This window comes from Triplophysa rosa, linkage group LG15 (assembly GCF_024868665.1).
Source record: "Triplophysa rosa linkage group LG15, Trosa_1v2, whole genome shotgun sequence".
Lineage (NCBI taxonomy): Eukaryota > Metazoa > Chordata > Actinopteri > Cypriniformes > Nemacheilidae > Triplophysa > Triplophysa rosa.
In genome coordinates, this window is record NC_079904.1 from 6,974,799 (window position 1) to 6,991,604 (window position 16,806).

Below are 16,806 nucleotides of genomic sequence, written 5' to 3' on the forward strand. Positions count from 1 at the left end.
AAAGGGATGGTTTCCCGGACAGGGATTAGTTTAAGCCAGGACTAGGCCTTAGTTAAATTAGGACATTTAAGTCGTTTTTGCAAAAACGCCTTACAAAAAACATTACTTTTGTGCATTTTGAGACAAAACAAAGGCACTGATGTATTTTAAGATATGTCACTGCTAACTGTTTTCAGTTTAGACGGCTCTTACATTTATTTTAGTCTAGGACTAGTTTTAAGCCTTGTCTGGGAAACCGCCCCACAGTGGTATAGTACACTCTCAAAGTATAATCCACACTTTGAGAGTGTGGATATATGCACCGTGAGTGTTAATTTGACCTTTTTTAACACAGGTGATTTTACTGTGTGGTTACAGTGCATATAACGTTAAACAAATGGGCCTGAACATCATATCTGATTTTAATGTCATGGAATATCCTTAAATATTTTGTTAAATTTGTCTGTTTCTCTTATTTAAAAACTCCCACAAAGCACCCAGTTTACATTTACATTTAGAAGATGCTTTTATCCAAATATATTATAAATTATATATTATTATAGATGAATAGGCCAAGTGATTCAGTTACTTTTTATTTTATTTTTATTGTTGTGATTCATGGTTGTAAGAGAAGAAATGTCACTGATAAAGTTTGTTTTTATTATTATGCAGACTAATTACTCTAAATAACATTTACAATGACACATACTACACTTAATTCTATCTTTTACAGAATAAGTAGTTTATTTATTTAAAAAATAATAATAAATAGCTTTACATTTTATTCTAAATGTACAAAATACTAAACAGACTGAAAACGTAAATAAAATTATATACAGCTGTCTGCATTCTGAAGCATTCTATTTTAATGTAAAAAAAATTAATATCTTCACTGTCCTGCTAAAACCTTGTATGTCCAAATTAGCTGTTTTTCAGTAAAACACTGAGCTTTTTCACTGAATGCAAGTTATCAAGCAGTTTTTAATACTTTTTTGTTTGATATTTGCAAAACTCAGTGACAAATATAAAGGGTGACTAATAATAATGATTTATGGCAAAAAATAAAAGTCATGAAATATGGAGATACAAGGTTTCAGAATGACAGCAGCGATATGTTACACATTTTTGTTCTTGCCAAAATTAAACAATGGAAAAGAATTTTCAAATAACAATGATCCGAACACCTTGAAAATCAGTTAATACCCTTTTACATATTAGCTGGTAAATGGAAGCTTAATGGAATTAAACATCCTATGCATTTTTACAATAGAATGTATACTATAAATAAGTGCATTGAAAAGTGTGAATACAAACTTAATCACCTCTTTCATTCATAGGGTCAGCGCATGGCAATCATCCATACAGGTATGATGACCTCAGGAAACCCTTCCTGTTTCTCCACGTCCAATATGGTGAGACCTGCTTTCTGAATGATACTCTTCATGATGTCCAAGTGACGAATAATGCTGCCGTCGATGGGATCCAGCTTGCACCCCTGTCGTGTCATGTTATCTTTAATGATGATCACACCATTAGGCTTCAGACTCTCTTTAGCACGAGCTAAAAACTCCATCAGGTCTTTATCAGTAAGATGACCTGAGGAATTTAAAAAGTTTTCAGGCTATTTTACTTTTATTTTTATATTTGACTTTACACATAAATAAACCCATGCAAACAATACATGTGTTACTTACAGGCAATCCACTGCATCCAGATGACATCATATCTTTTTGGAGGTGGGATAAATTCTTGCAGATTGTAAAGGTAGTAGGCTTCCACCCGGTCTGCATCATCTCCAAGGTAACATTCATGAGCGTGAAGGATGAACTCTTCCGTCATGTCGAGCATCTCCATGGTTTCAAACACAGGAAACAGAACCCCTTTAGACACTCGTCCAATTCCACAGCCACAGTCTAATGCACGCTTGGTGCCCGCCTTTCCTGGACCCTACCAAGAGAAAAATATATACTGTAAGAAGAACATAATACATAACTAATTCAATCAATTACAACATTGATTGACTTCCATTGTATGAACACAAAACCACTCAAATTTCTCAAAATATTTTCTTTTGTGTTCTAGAGAAGAAATAGCCATATGCAGGTTTGAATCACATGAGGGTGAATAAATGATGACATAATTTTATTTATGGGTCAACATCCCTTTAAGTTTCCACTGACCTTCAGCACACTTGATGTTTTGTTCTCCATTACAAGCAAGGAATTAACAAACAGTAAACACATTATTTTTGAAATGCATTTTAAAACCATCAAGTTCACAGTAAATGCTTCATCAAAACAGATGCACACTCTCACTGTGTGTATATTAAAGAATAGGCACATTGAAAACTGAAGGTGAATTTGAGAATATTGCGGATTACTATATGACTACTGTCATAATACACTCATGAAATACAATCTACAGTATATTTTTACACCAGCTAATATAATTAGGGCTGTTCACAGGTCCATTTTTGTCACCCGGAGGAAGTCTTAACCTACATATAGCCAGGCTACTTCAGTGCATTGGCTGTGCTTGAAAGAAAACACATAAAAGGACATGTATTCTGTAAAAAAAAAATACATACAACAAATTTCTTCAGGAACTGCCTTGAGCCCTCTAGGTCAATCTCAGATATCTCCACGAAATCTCCCATCATGCCCTCTTCTGACGGCGGGACGTCCTTGTAGAAATTCTGTGCCCTGTAGTAAAACTGCTTCTCCCCTTTAATGTACTCGCAAGTCACGGCATAGAGTTTCACTGTGGGGAAAGAAGTAAGATAGGAGTCGCTTTGTTAAAAAAATAATTTCAGTAGTTACACTAATCAGAAAAAAATCTTCACAAATTAGAGAGAAAGGATGTTTTATAAAATTACGACAAATCTAAAAAGTGTGCTTTATCTTAAACATCACATGTCAGCTGTACAGTACTTGGACATGTTAGGTTTTTTTCTTAACAAAAAATGTTTAATTTGAATGTTTATTGATACATTCAATGTGGCAGAACAAAAATAGCCATAAATGATCAAGTCTGGGATTAAGAAACAGCAAATGGAAGAGAACCTAATCCATAAAAACTGTGGCAACATCTTCAAGATGCTTGTAACACATTGGCATAGATCCAGGACTTTATATAGGATTTTAGTGTCAGAACCACCTTTTTATATCCCACTATACTGTCTTCTTGAATGGCTTGTAGTTAACAGAACAGACTTATTAAATTGCAACAAGAGAACAAGGTAAAAGAATAATCCAGCCATGAGTCAACAGACGTTCGGAAAGTTTGAAGTCGAGCATCAGGTCAGCAGATAAGTGGCAGGAAGATCCTTCTGCAGTGCCAGGTGTGAGAAATGGCAAGTAAAGTGAATTATGATCCTGAAATTGTGAGCAGGGTTTGTCATATGAACCTCAAGTTCAGTATCCAAAGACAGAAATAGTAACACTGGACAAGACTCGGCGTGAGTTCCAAGGAGCGATCTTGACTGGTTTTTTTGGTCTTCCTTTTTTTATTGTTCTTTCTTTAGCTTCACACTGTCAAGATACAAAATTAAAAGAACATTTTCAAGGCATTTTGTTAAATTCGGTACAACTATCAGTATGCATTTTCTGCTCAAGTGTAATGTCTGTTGAGTTCGTTTCAACAAATATCCATTCTTATACTGTATTTTAAAGCTGTTCTTGTGTCTGATGTGTCAGATTTTTAATTGCGATCGTGCTTATTTTTACATCATACAATGAATAACTCATTCTGTCAATCAAGCCGAATTTAGAGCAACATTGACAGAATTGCTAACACAGTTTAGCCACCGCCTCATTCATTGTGTGGAGCAGAAAAATATATCAGTACAGTTAAAGGCACAACCATTAAAGAAAAATATTTCTAACTTCCTAGTTATATATTATTCATGATTGCTATATATTGTTGCTAATAATAAAATATGTAATCGTCTGTCAGGAATCAGCTGTCATTGCTGTAATGCACAGACAGAAAAAAATCCCATGACATTACATTTGTATTTATTATCACCTTTATGGAGTGTAAAGTGTACAGGCAGCATGCCTACACATTTTGCACATATAATAAAAATAATCACATTACTTGAACACTGGAATGGTCAGTACTATATGTACACTGTACAATGAATATTGTTTTTTAGCTTTAGTGCATTAGTGCAGAGGTTCTCAAAATGGGGTCCAGGGACCCCTGGGGGTCCGCAGTCCATAGCTAAGGGGTCCGTGAAGTAATTCATTTTTGCTATAATTTATAAAATATAAAATTGTGCTGTTTTACTAGAACACGTAAATCACCTAAAGAAACCCTTTTATATTAAAACGATTCAAGATGAAATGTGTTATTATTTATCACTATGAAATTGTGGTAACCATATGCTTAATAACTGTTATAATTTTGAGGGGATCCTTGGAAAATTGTCTCACCTTTAAGGGGTCCCTAGCCCAAAAAGTTTTGAGAACCCCTGCATTAGTGTATTAGACATCGAGTTTTAGATAATCATCAGACAATTGCAAATGTAGTTTTAAAGTCACTTGCATAATATGAAATGCTTCAAAATGTTTCATTAATATTTCCACAAATTAAAATAAATTCAAACTAAATATTCTTTGTACAGTACAGTGTGGAACTGGCTATTCAAACTTGCTTTTCAAACAGCAAAACGCTACATCACACTGGCACATGGCTTCATCTCACCATTCACACACCCTCCTTACCCAGAGGAATCTGTTCCAGAAGGTACAGGTAGCTGGCGAAGAACTCCTGCCTCAGGGTGTTGTGAAGATGAAAAGACATACTGTGCTTGCACATCTCATCATCCGTCTTCGCCCAGCGGTCCCGGAAGGCTTGATGCGTCCCACTAAACTCCATGATAGAGGTGGATTCAGACATTCTGAAGCTTCTTCTGCAATGTGGTGTGAAATGATCGCAAATGCGTGGCTGTCGACAAAATCCTGAAGACTACCAGAGCACTGCTATTTCTGCTTGAAGACCTCTGCCAGAAGAGATACGTTCCCTTCCCAGGAGGGTGCTTGAATCTGTCGCAGCTTATCAGATCACCTGCTTTAGGTCTGGAGTGGAGGAATGAGAGAACGATTGCTTTAGAACAGGGGTGGTCCCTTCTCTGTTTCAGAAGAAGATCTGTCTCCCAAGTGTCACAGACATCCAGAAAGAACCATCAGCCTTTAACCTAAGCATTTCAGAACATGGACCAGAGGTCCATGCCTTCATCCACTGCCAGTGACAGACAGCTCATGTAATGACTATTTTTAGCACTGCCTTATGTTTGTATACATGGTATTGGTGGCAAGTTCACGACGGTGAGGACAGTTTAAAGACACAACTATTCTTTTAAGGTTAATCAATCAAACACTGCAGATTCAGCAGTGTTAATTAAAGCAACAAGGTTATTTTATACCGAGAGAGAGAGAGAGAGAGAGAGAGAGAGAGAGAGAGAGAGAGAGAGAGAATGATAAGATATCAAGCCTCTCATTTTTTGTCATGTAAGCTCATGCGTCAGGTGTTACTCATATGATTGCAGTCTGAAATTTAGGTTAATTGCCAAAGGTTCATCAGCTCTGTAATGGATAGTGTGTTCGATATTCAGAGAACCTAACTAAACATAAGTTGGAAATGTGTATTCAGTGGAACTAGAGAACGAGTTTACAGATTATTTATGCAGGGATCAAAATGAATAGTGTAAAAGTGCAAAAATATGCAACACTCAATGTATCACATTTACATTGAGGGTTTGTAGCTTGTCAGCCAATTTACAAGATATGTGTAAGGCTGTCAGTAACCAAACAAATCTCATCCCCCATTGACTGCCATAGTGTGGAAAATAAATATATGAGAGTCAATGGGGATGAGATCTGTTTGGTTACTGACATTCTTCCAAATATCTTTCTTTGTGTTTAGCAGAACAAGGAAAATTCTACAGTTTTGGAACAACCTAAGGATTTAACCTAATTTTTGGGTGAACTATCACTTTAAATTATGGAGAATTATGACAAGTGTGGTAGGCCAGTCACCACAAAACCTACAGATCTACCAATAAACTCATTTCTCTTTCCATATAAAATCATAACATATAGGTACAACACATATGGTCATATTTAATTCCAAAAATGCCAAAGTAATGGTATATATTTGTACATATAGCAGATGAAACATATCTTTGTAAAAATATTTTTTTTACTTTGGTAGTGGATGATGTCCCAGAACTGAGAATTGCTGACATTCTTCCAAATATATTTCTTTGTGTTCAACAGAACAAAGAAATGTATACAGGTTTGAAACAATTTGAGGGTGAGTAACGTTAAATGATGACAGAATTTTCATTTTTGGGTGAACTATCCCTTTAAAAGTAGGCTATTAAAACAGCTATGTTCCAGAAATGATTAGTAGCCTACTGTTCTGTGAAATACGAGTCAGTTCTTTCTGATAAACTCACTTAACATGAAGTTAATGATGATGATGAAACAACGAAAGCAGTTACTTTAAAATTTCCCTGCTGAAAAGCAATATAAATGTTACGGTTTCCATTTACCCTGAGCTCTGAGGTGTCGCTACAACTCCACACAGACAGATGGCGCTTACTGTTCTTACGGCTGTGTCTGGTTTCTACTGAACGCGTCATAGCGAAGCAGAGTACACGCCCGTAGCAACAACAACAAACATCAGCAGCGTCCTGTCGGAGGAGAAACGATGAAGCTGTACAGATATTAGAAAACATTTAACAGAAATTACTTCCAGAATTAACTTACTTTAATAAAAGGGCAACGATGCAGGCGGAGGACACCAGATATTTAAAACGGTAAGAATCCGTTCTGAGCTCTGTTGCACGAAAACAATAACAACAATTATAATCGATCTTGCTCTTACCAGAGAACATCACAAATGCATGTAAATCCTTTCTATGACGAAGATTTTTGCTTTGTAAGTGCGTTATGTGCATTTAGACGTGTTTTTTTTAATGATGGCGTTTGTTTACATGTGCGTAACGTACATTTTAGATTGTCTAAATAGTAATAATAGTCATAATAACAAAAGAAGTAGTGATAATGAGCGTGTTAAAATAAATAATATGTGAATGTCTTGTGTTCAGACAATATAAGGGTCGCAGTTTAGATGTCCACCCGACAGAAAAAGCCCTGGTTGTCCACTATGAAGTGGAAGCAACAATACTGGGAGAAAAGGGAGACCCAATGCTCGGAGAACGCAAAGAATGTCAGAAAATGTAAGATCTGTCAAATTCATCTTATCAACTGCAGTGCTTCATCATACATCTGTAGTTTTAAAATAGGAGAATTCACTTTGTTTATAATGTTTATATGTCTTCTTTGATAGAAAATCAAGAATATTTTTCTCTGTTTGCAGAATTCGTCTGAAAAGCTTGAACTTCAACACAGACATTGCGTCTTTAGCACGGAAGGTAGTGGAAGAATGCAGACTCATTTCCCCTTCTAGACTTCCTGAGGTGGAACAGTTATTGTTCTACCTGCAGAATCGCAAGAAACCTGCTGGTAAGAGATGTGCAGACAATGGTGTTGTTACTAGAAAAAACAATTCTCCTGATACTTATTGTTTGCTTTGCCTTGTATTTTTATTTAGAAAATAAAGAGAAGAAACAGATCAAACCAAGAGATCTGAATCCCTTTGAAGGGATTGAGGTATAGCCTGAGATTAACGTTTTAATCTTATGTTACATAAATCACTTACACACATTTATGTTTAGTGTATGTAAATGTAACATTTTGCGTAGATTTTGTTTCTATGTTAACTAATACCTTTGCTCTCGTTGCTTCTGTGTCTTTAGTTGGATGAGGAGGCCAACATTAATAGCATAGATGAATATGTAGAGTTTCTGTATGAGGAAATCCCGGAGAAGATCAGAGGAGCTACACTCATCCTCCACTTAGCCCGTAACCCTGACAACCTGGAAGAGTTGCTGCAGAACGGTGCGATGTAACCCTGGGGTCTGGGGTTAAAATATGTGTTATAGACACTGTGAAAGTAGGGAGGTAACAATATTATCGATATCGCGTTATCGCAAAATTGTCTCAATATTATCGTGGTCACATGACTGTATGAAACGATAGGTCTTCCTGGCCTAACATTGAGAATGTTAGGAAAAATTATTTATGTTACCTTTGGCAAGGTCCATCTGATGCAATTATTTTATTTTATAAAAGGGATTTTTAGGTCATTTGACCCATCTCATACTATAACTCATACCTCTAAGCAACAGTTAGGATTAGAGGACAAAGAAAAGAGGATGTTTATGGCACGTTTCCCAGTCATTTTTAGTAATTGTAAATATTGCAATAGATACCGTATCATGGACTTTATACCGAGGTTGTAACACGTTCGCAAGAGTCAGGAAGGAAGAGGTCGGGGTCGGGTTGACTACTGCTGGATAAAAGACTTTATTTCCACACGCGGAAGTGAAACACAAGACGTTGCGCCACATGCGCTTTCACAAAAACAACAAACATAAGCCGTATCGTCACTTTAGGATTCTCAGTCTCTCTTGGCTCTTGGGCTCTGGAACTCCAGCAGTAGTCCTAGGTCTCTCTCGCCGGCTTCTGCTTCTCCGCCGGCTTTATGCTTCCCCACGCCAATTACTGGAATGGAACACAGGTGTTTGTCATTTGCACTCGCCCCATTTACTCACCGCTCGTCTCCCAGCTCTCTCTCCCGCTGCGGACCTCGCTGAACCACGCCCCCCTTGCCACATACCCCCACCGCCCGACTCTGGCCGGGGAGCCATCCGGCCTGCAGCCCCCCCTCCCCCTTCGCCTGGAGAGGAAGTCGGCCACAGCCATCTGTGCACTCGGCCTGTGGACCACCTTGAACTTGAATGGTTGCAAAGCAATATACCAATGAGTGATCCGCGCGTTGGTATCCTTCATGCGGTGGAGCCACTGGAGGGGAGCGTGGTCCGAACAGAGGGTGAATTCCCATCCCAAGAGATAATATCTGAGGGTGAGGACGGCCCACCGGATCGCCAGACACTCCTTCTCGATGGTGCTGTACTTAGCCTCTCTCTTTGAGAGCTTGTGGCTAATATACAGCACCGGCCGTTCCTCCCCCTCCATCTCCTGGGACAGGACTGCACCCAGCCCTCTGTCCGACGCGTCAGTCTGCAGCAAGAAAGGGAGAGAAAAGTTAGGAGAGTGTAGGAGCGGCTCGCCGCACAGGGCAGCCTTCACTTGGGTAAAGGCCTCCTTTTTAGTGAGATCAGTCAGCGGGCTGGTGAGCTCCGAATAATTAGGTACAAATCTCCTGTAATACCCCGCCAGCCCCAGGAACTGTCTCACCTCCTTTTTGGTCTTAGGCCTTGGGCAGGTTGCAACTGCTGCAGTCTTATTAATTTGGGGACGCACCTACCCCTGGCCCAAGTGGAAGCCCAGATACCTGACCTCCACCCGCTCAACCGCACACTTCTTCGGATTGGCCGTGAGTCCGGCCTCCCTCAGCGACCCCAGCACCGCCCTCAGATGTTCCATATGCCGCTGCCAGTCATTGCTATAGATAATAATATCGTCAAGATAGGCAGCGGCATACGTCGCATGCGGGCGGAGGATGCGGTCCATGAGGCGCTGAAAAGTGGCCGGAGCCCCAAACAATCCGAACGTAAGGGTAACGAATTGGTGCAATCCGAACGGCGTGGTGAAGGCTGTTTTTTCCTTAGATACGGGAGATAGGGGATCTGCCAGTATCCCTTTGTTAAATCCAGTGTCGAATAAAATCGAGCTGTGCCCAGCCGATCAAGCAATTCGTCGACTCGTTCGACATGGCATTAACCTTGCGATAATCCACGCAGAACCGTTTTAGGGACTAAAACTATCGGGCTCGCCCAGTCACTGGCGGATTCTTCTATTACCCCCAACTTCAACATTGCGTCTAATTCTGCCTGAACCACTTTTTTTTGTGTTCAGGCAATCGATAGGGTCTACTGCGCACCACTACCCCGGGCTCCGTCTCAATGTGGTGCTGAATAAGATTCGTTCGGCCAGGAAGGGGGGAGAACACATCTGCAAACTCTGCTTGTACACGGGCCACGTCCGTAATCTGGGAGGGTGAGAGGTGATCTCCCCCTGGAGCCAGGGCGAGGGATTGTGTTTTGATATTCGCCTCCGGCCCGAGATCCTCCTCTCCGCTCACCACCGTCGCCAGCATCACAGACTCCTCCTCGCTCCATTTTTTAAGGAGATTGAGGTGGTAAATTTGACGTGCTCCCCTCCTATCTGTCCAAACGACCTCATAATCGAGATCTCCCACTTGCCGTGTAACCTCGAAGGGTCCTTGCCACTTTGCAAGTAATTTAGAACTCGAAGTTGGGAGCAATACAAGCACTTTCTCTCCCGGAGTGAACTTTCCTAAGTTGGTTCCCCTGTTATACAAACGGCTTTGCTTGTCCTGGGCCTGTAACAAATTCTCCATAGATAGCCGCCCCAGTGTATGGAGTTTTGTTCTCAGGTCCAGGACATACTGAATTTCATTCTTGCTCTGAGAAGGTCCGTCCTCCCAAGTTCTTTCAGGACGTCTAGCACCCCTCGGGGTTGACGTCCGTACAGAAGCTAGAAGGGGGAAAACCCCGTGGAGGCTTGGGGGACCTCTCTCGTACCGCGAATAAGAAGGGTTCCAACCATTTGTCCCAATTTTTGGCATCCTCGTGGACGAACTTACGAATCATGGTTTTCAACATGCGGTTAAATCGTTCCACCGGGCCGTCTGTTTGGGGGTGGAAAACGCTGGTGCGAATCGATTTAATGCCCAGTAATTACAGTTCGCGTAACGTACGTGACATGAACGCCGTGCCTTGGTCTGTGAGGACTTCGCGGGGAATCCCCACCCGGGAGATGACACGAAACAGTGCCTCCGCAACACTCTTCGCCGAAATTCTGCGGAGGGCCACTGCCTCGGGATATCGTGTTGCATAGTCCACGATGACTAATGCAAAACGATGCCCCCTTGCTGATCGCTCTAATGGCCCGATGAGGTCCATACCAATTCTTTCGAAGGGGACCTGCATTAACGGTAGGAGGCGCAATGGTGCTTTTGGGGAGGCCGGCGGATTTACCAGCTGACATTCCCGACAAGATGCGCACCACCTGCGCACGTTGTCGTGAATGCCCGGCCAAAAGAATCGGGCCATGAGGCGATTTAGGGTGTTATTCTGTCCCAAATGTCCTGCCATGGGGTTACAATGAGCCTCCTGGAAAAGCATTTCCCGGCGGTTCTTTGGAACTAATAACTGAGTTATATCTTCTTTGGTCTTAGTGTCTTGGGCCACTCGATATAACCGGTTGTTCCTGATCGCGAAGTACGAGAAGGCGAGGGGCCGAGCAGGGTGGACAGCCTGCCCGTCGATGGAAGAGAACTGTTCAAATGCCCGTTTCAGGGTCTCATCTCGGGCCTGCTCCAGGGGAAAGTCATCGCGGTCCGAGAGGATCAGCCTCTCGATTCCGCTCGGTTCCCCTGAGTCAGCGCCTTCCGGCCCCGGTTCAGCGCTGCCCGCCTGCACGAGCCCTCACCTTCCCCACTTCCTCTTTCCCCAAGCGACATCCGCGCACAAAAACCCCAATAATTCAGGAAAAGCCTGCCAATTCGTCCCTAGGATTAGCGGATGTCGGAGGTGGGGATTAACCGCCACCTCTACACTATGCTTTTTCCCTCTAAATTGTATAGGCAAGGACATTAAGGGATACTTTACCACATCACCGTGCACACACCGTACCCTTACTGCGCAGCCTTTATCCAATGCCGCGGGCCGAATCAGGCTTCGGTGGATAGAGGTTTGGTTGCAACCTGAGTCCACCAAAGCCTGATATGTACCCCCCTAATACTCACAGGTATTTGGTACTAGCCAGCCTGCCCGGGGGCAGCCTGAGGCGCATCCGGGACCCCCACTTCCATCATAGGACAGCGGTTGAGGAAATGGTCCGGGTCCCTGCATCGCCAACAGGCCGGCCCAGGCCGCCTGGGCGGTAGGAAATGGGGCAGGTGCCTGGCGTGACTCTCGGTGGTCCGGGTGGCCGAGTCCGGGGAGCAGGGACCGGTCTGGTCGGTGAAGGTGAGGAGAGAGAGGCTGCTGGCAAGGGCTCGCCGACCCCGAGGCACGTGACCATATGATCCTCCGCCAGCTAGATGGCCGAGTCCAGCGACGTCAGCCGGTGGCACTGGACCCACCCCGCCGTCTTCCGGGGTAGGCAAGTCGTGAATTGTTCCAGTACCACCCGGTCGATGATCTTCTCGACGTCGCCTCCCTCGGCCATCAGCCATCTGCAGCAGGAGTCCCGGAGCTGTTGAGCTAGGACGAAGGGCCGGCCGGTTTCTGCCAGTCCCAGCGACCAGAATCACTGGCGATGCTCCTCAGGGCTCCGGCCGACCCTCTGCAGGATGGCTCTCCGTAGCTCATCATAGACCAGGAGGTTCTGGGGAGGCAGTTGCTGGGCCGCCACCTGTGCTTCGCCCGATAGCAGCGGGATCAGACGCATCGCCCACTGGTCCCTTGGCCAGCCGCTGGTCTCTGCTGCCCGCTCATAGAGGTCGAGGAATGCTTCAGGTTCATCCTGGGGGCCCATCTTCATCAGCAACAGGTGGGGCGAGGGCGCCGCCGCGCCGCGGCCCCCTGCCTGAAACCTCCCGGTACATCCAGCTCCGGAACGTCTCGCGGTCCTCTTGCTGCGCTTGGAGGATGGCCTGGAATCGACCCTCCTGGTCACTCCGCAGCTGCAGCAAGGCCTGATGTTGTTCCCGATGGAGGACCGCGAGCGATGAGATGACGTCCGCAAATGGCGTTGCCGGCGGAGACTGCATAATGGCCACGGCTTCCCTTCTTCCTTCCTCCCAGGTTTCGGCACCACTGTAACACGTTCGCAAGAGTCAAGAAGGAAGAGGTCGGGTTGACTACTGCTGGATAAAAGGCTTTATTTCCACACGCGGAAGTGAAACACAAGACGTTGCGCCACATGCGCTTTCACAAAAACAACAAACATAAGCCTTATCGTCACTTTAGGATTCTCAGTCTCTCTCGGGCTCTGGAACTCCAGCAGTAGTCCTAGGTCTCTCTCGCCGGCTTCTGCTTCTCCGCCGGCTTTATGCTTCCCCACGCCAATTACTGGAATGGAACACAGGTGTTTGTCATTTGCACTCGCCCCATTTACTCACCGCTCGTCTCCCAGCTCTCTCTCCCGCTGCGGACCTCGCTGAACCACACCCCCCTTGCCACAGAGGTATTATAACACAGTGAAATTTTGATATTGTTACATCCCTATGTGACAGTATTTTAGGGTTTGCCTAAAATTTAAAACTATTGTTTACTTTACATTTATTCAAACAGACGTTTGAGGGCTCACAGTAGTTTTATATGCTTTATGAGCGCTTGTTCATGTCTTTAATGAAAAACCCCTTTAAAATATGTGTTCTTTGTTGCATTAATGAATTAATTTATGTTCACTGAATTTACAAAAACATAAATAATCTATAACACATATTAGTTGTAAAATGGGGTATAAAGGATGTTTCATGCAGAAATAAGAAAAGGCCCAGCGGGTAGCATGACAGTGAAGCACACATGATCTCACAAACAGGAAGTCCCATTCTCATGCCATATGAGATCTGACCATCTCCTCTTTCCTTTCATTTGTCCAATCTGTTTGACCCCACTGCTGTTTTTAACTCTAACCAAATTTTTGTTTCTACAGCACATGACTGTCTCAATTGTACCCACAATGCATTTCATGTTCTACCACTTATGTAAAGAATCAGTACATACTATCCATTTTCACCATCATTCACATATATCAAGCTGTTGTCGCTTTCACAATGTGAGTATTTTTCATGAGCAGTGAAAGCATTTAGTGTTTTGTCTGCTTTCCCACAGAGACTGCTCTCGTAGCGCTGGCTCGAGTCCTGAGAGAAGACTGGAAGCAGAGCGTCGATTTGGCAACCACCATCATCTACGTCTTCTTCTGCTTCTCAAGGTGCAAGAGTCGCACATCTGCACAGTCTAGCCAAGACTCACTATTTACGTAGTTTGATGGGTGTTGTATATAGACACAACAATGGCGGCGTGCCATTTGGAGGCCATATTTTCTTTCTCAAGAATCATAATATTAAATGTACTCTTATCATAACATGACATCAGCTGCTGTCAAATCTCATATGAGGATGTATGAGACTAGGTAAATGTGAAAATGTGAGTCGTTCTTGTGTGTGATGGTTTGGTTAACCAACGTTCATTATTGTCTTGGTGAGTGACCATGTTTGACATGATTTGAGGTTTTGTTTTGGCACTGCTGAATATGAATCCCCTTTACGGTCCACGCGGTGCAGGTTTCAGTTAGACAAACAAGCTATTTATCTCCAGTTTCTCCCAGTTCCACGGCCTCATCACGCACTACAAGATTGGAGCGCTGTGCATGAATATAATTGAGCATGAGCTGAAGAGATATGACCTGTGGCAGGACGAACTGCAGAAGAAGGCGGCGGCTGATATCCTTTCAGTTTGTGTGTGTGGGGGGGGGGTCATAGGTGAAAGTGGAATAGAATGTCAGAGAAAGGGCAAAGGTAGAGTTAAGCCAAAGGTCAGAGGGTGCGATGTTATGTTTTGATTAAAATCGTGCCCTTTGATTATTGCTTTGGACCTACGGTCATTGGTCCTTGACTTGTTGAACGGGATGATGACCCGGACAATCAGAACCTGAAGAAAGACTATGAGAAAGCTCTGAAAAAGTACCATGGACTTCTGGCCAAACAGGAACAACTTTTGAGAGGTAGTGGACATTGCACACCATTTCCCAGTTCTTAAAGGGATAGTTCACCCAGAAATAAAAATTCTGTCATTATTTATTTGCCCTCATGTTGTTCAAAACCTGTATATTACTCTATCTTTTGTGGAACATAAAAGAGAAATCTCTTAGTGGGTTTGTGTCCAAACAATGGTAGACAATGAGGGCCAATGTTGTTTGGTTACCGATATTTGATTCTGCAAAATAGACATACATGTTTGGAATGACATAAGGGTGAAAAAAGATCAAATAATTTTCATTTTTGGGTACATTAAAGGTTGTTTTGCGTCTTACAGACTGAAATTCACTTGAAAACCGTAATGCCATATCCATTGTAGTCTTGCATCACTGGTTATGATTTGTGAGTAGTTTGAAGATAATATGCTGTATTCATTTCTGTGTCATCAGTGGCTCTGTACCTGCTACTAAATCTGTCCGAGGACACCCGCACAGAGCTGAAGATGAGGAACAAGAACATCGTCCACCTGCTTGTGAAAACATTGGACAGAGACGGTGAAGAACTGCTGGTGTTGGTCGTGTCCTTCCTTAAGAAACTCAGCATTTTCTTAGAGAATAAGAATGACATGGTGAGGGAAAAGAGTCACCTGAAGATAAAGATTATGTTATCATTTATTCACCTTTGTGTCTTCAAAAACATGTATAACTCTTTTTCTCCTGTGAAACACAAAAGAAGATATTTTGAGAAATGTTTTAGTGGTTTTGTGTCCATACAATGGAAGTAAATGGGGTTCAGAACATTCAAAATATCTTTTGTGTTCTGCAGAAGAAAGAAAGTCATACAGGTTTGGAATGACAAGAGGGTGACTAAATGATGACAGAATTTTTTTTCGGTGCTTAAAATCGTAGACCAGTAGGTTTGGTTGCCCCCATTTATACTCATTGTGCTCTCTTTTCTTAATCTGCCACACCTGTTCCCGACACATAGTTCACTCTGAGTTACTCATATAATGTTTTGGGCTACCCCAAGACGGCAACTTTATCCATCACGTTTGCCATCTGCATCCAATCACAAACCTTTAAAAGAGAGATTGTTACATCTTTAATTTGGATTCATTAATCACAGTCTAATTTGGTTCTTCTGAATTAAATCACATTTATTTTATCGCAGATGTCTTGTGTTCACAGAAATGTAGCGAATATGTTATTTTACAACAAATGTGGCCCCATACAGTTAAGTTAACAGTCTTGATCTATTGGAGATGATGGTTGTGGAGTTGTTTTCTCACATTTTCTGCAGTCTGAGTGTAAATATAAGAATATGGATGTAGGCAGTTATTAACACTGATGGCTTGATTTGAAAACTGGTTCCAGGCTGTGAACAGTGGTTTAATGGGGATCACATTTCTGCTGGGCTGTCTGTCTGTGGCTGACTTTGACCACAGTTGAAGCAGGCAGATGTGTTAACAAGCAAAGCCACAGGCCCATAACTAACAGACCTAACTGGTTGACCTTAAATCAAGCTCTTACACCATCTCCAGGTGCTATAAATGATAGGAGGCTTTTTTTTATTGCTTGACTGCTATTTATTGGGGTGTCGCTGGGCAGCCCCACCCATCCTGAAATCTCATTGGTGCAAAAGTCCATTCTGCATAACTGCATATTGAAGTCAATTTTGATTTCCTGATGACTTTATATATCTGTATGAATAATAATCTATAATATCGATTTATTGGCTGTGACTGTGAAGATTTGGTAATGTGTATCCTTTGAATCCATATTAGTGTGTCTTCTCTGTTTTTACTCTACTACAATAATCTTTTTTTCTCTGGTAGGCTGAGACAGACACAGTAGAGAAGCTGGCCAAACTGGTGCCGTGTGAACATGAGGATCTCCTGAACGTCACCCTGCGTCTCCTCCTCAATCTCTCCTTCGACACCATCCTCCGCAGCAAGATGGTGCAGGTGGGCCTTCTGCCCAAACTCACCTCACTGCTCGGTAAGATTCTGGAAGAAGTTTGTGAAACTATCCTGACCACTCTTTTAGATAACAGAATTGC

The 16,806-nt window shown here is 42.6% G+C and overlaps 2 protein-coding genes across 3 annotated transcripts in view; one reads left to right on the forward strand and one right to left on the reverse strand.

The window, feature by feature from the left end:
• Positions 1–658: 658 nt before the first annotated feature.
• On the reverse strand, positions 659–5,220 carry ntmt2 (N-terminal Xaa-Pro-Lys N-methyltransferase). Of its 2 annotated transcripts, none has more exons than XM_057353419.1 (4): positions 4,707–5,220; positions 2,567–2,739; positions 1,674–1,926; positions 659–1,474 (listed from the first exon to the last, which is right to left on the reverse strand). In XM_057353419.1, the coding sequence occupies exons 1-4, from the start codon at positions 4,879–4,881 to the stop codon at positions 1,356–1,358; spliced, it is 720 nt and encodes a 239-aa protein (XP_057209402.1). In that variant the 5' UTR covers positions 4,882–5,220; the 3' UTR covers positions 659–1,355. The 2 variants fall into 2 exon arrangements, with proteins under 2 accessions (XP_057209402.1, XP_057209401.1); XM_057353418.1 differs by having other exon boundaries at positions 659–1,575.
• A 1,413-nt stretch (positions 5,221–6,633) lies between these two features.
• kifap3a (kinesin-associated protein 3a) overlaps positions 6,634–16,806 on the forward strand; it is a 28,421-nt gene continuing 18,248 nt past the window's right edge. The window contains exons 1-10 of the mRNA XM_057353831.1: positions 6,634–6,805; positions 7,097–7,228; positions 7,369–7,514; positions 7,603–7,661; positions 7,808–7,949; positions 13,883–13,982; positions 14,369–14,493; positions 14,676–14,774; positions 15,198–15,376; positions 16,583–16,745. Coding sequence (XP_057209814.1) covers positions 6,774–6,805; positions 7,097–7,228; positions 7,369–7,514; positions 7,603–7,661; positions 7,808–7,949; positions 13,883–13,982; positions 14,369–14,493; positions 14,676–14,774; positions 15,198–15,376; positions 16,583–16,745 — 1,177 coding nt within the window. The 5' untranslated portion in view covers positions 6,634–6,773. The remainder of the gene's footprint in view (positions 6,806–7,096; positions 7,229–7,368; positions 7,515–7,602; positions 7,662–7,807; positions 7,950–13,882; positions 13,983–14,368; positions 14,494–14,675; positions 14,775–15,197; positions 15,377–16,582; positions 16,746–16,806) is intronic.

Excerpts from the sequence above, each read along its gene's own strand:
- ntmt2 (XM_057353418.1), bottom strand. The coding sequence starts at position 4,881 with ATGTCTGAATCCACCTCTATCATGGAGTTTAGTGGGACGCATCAAGCC. Across the intron at positions 1,927-2,566 it reads AGTTCCTGAAGAAATTTGTT|GGTCCAGGAAAGGCGGGCAC; the intron begins GTATGTATTTTT and ends TTCTCTTGGTAG. Across the intron at positions 1,576-1,673 it reads CTGGATGCAGTGGATTGCCT|GTCATCTTACTGATAAAGAC; the intron begins GTAAGTAACACA and ends TAAATTCCTCAG.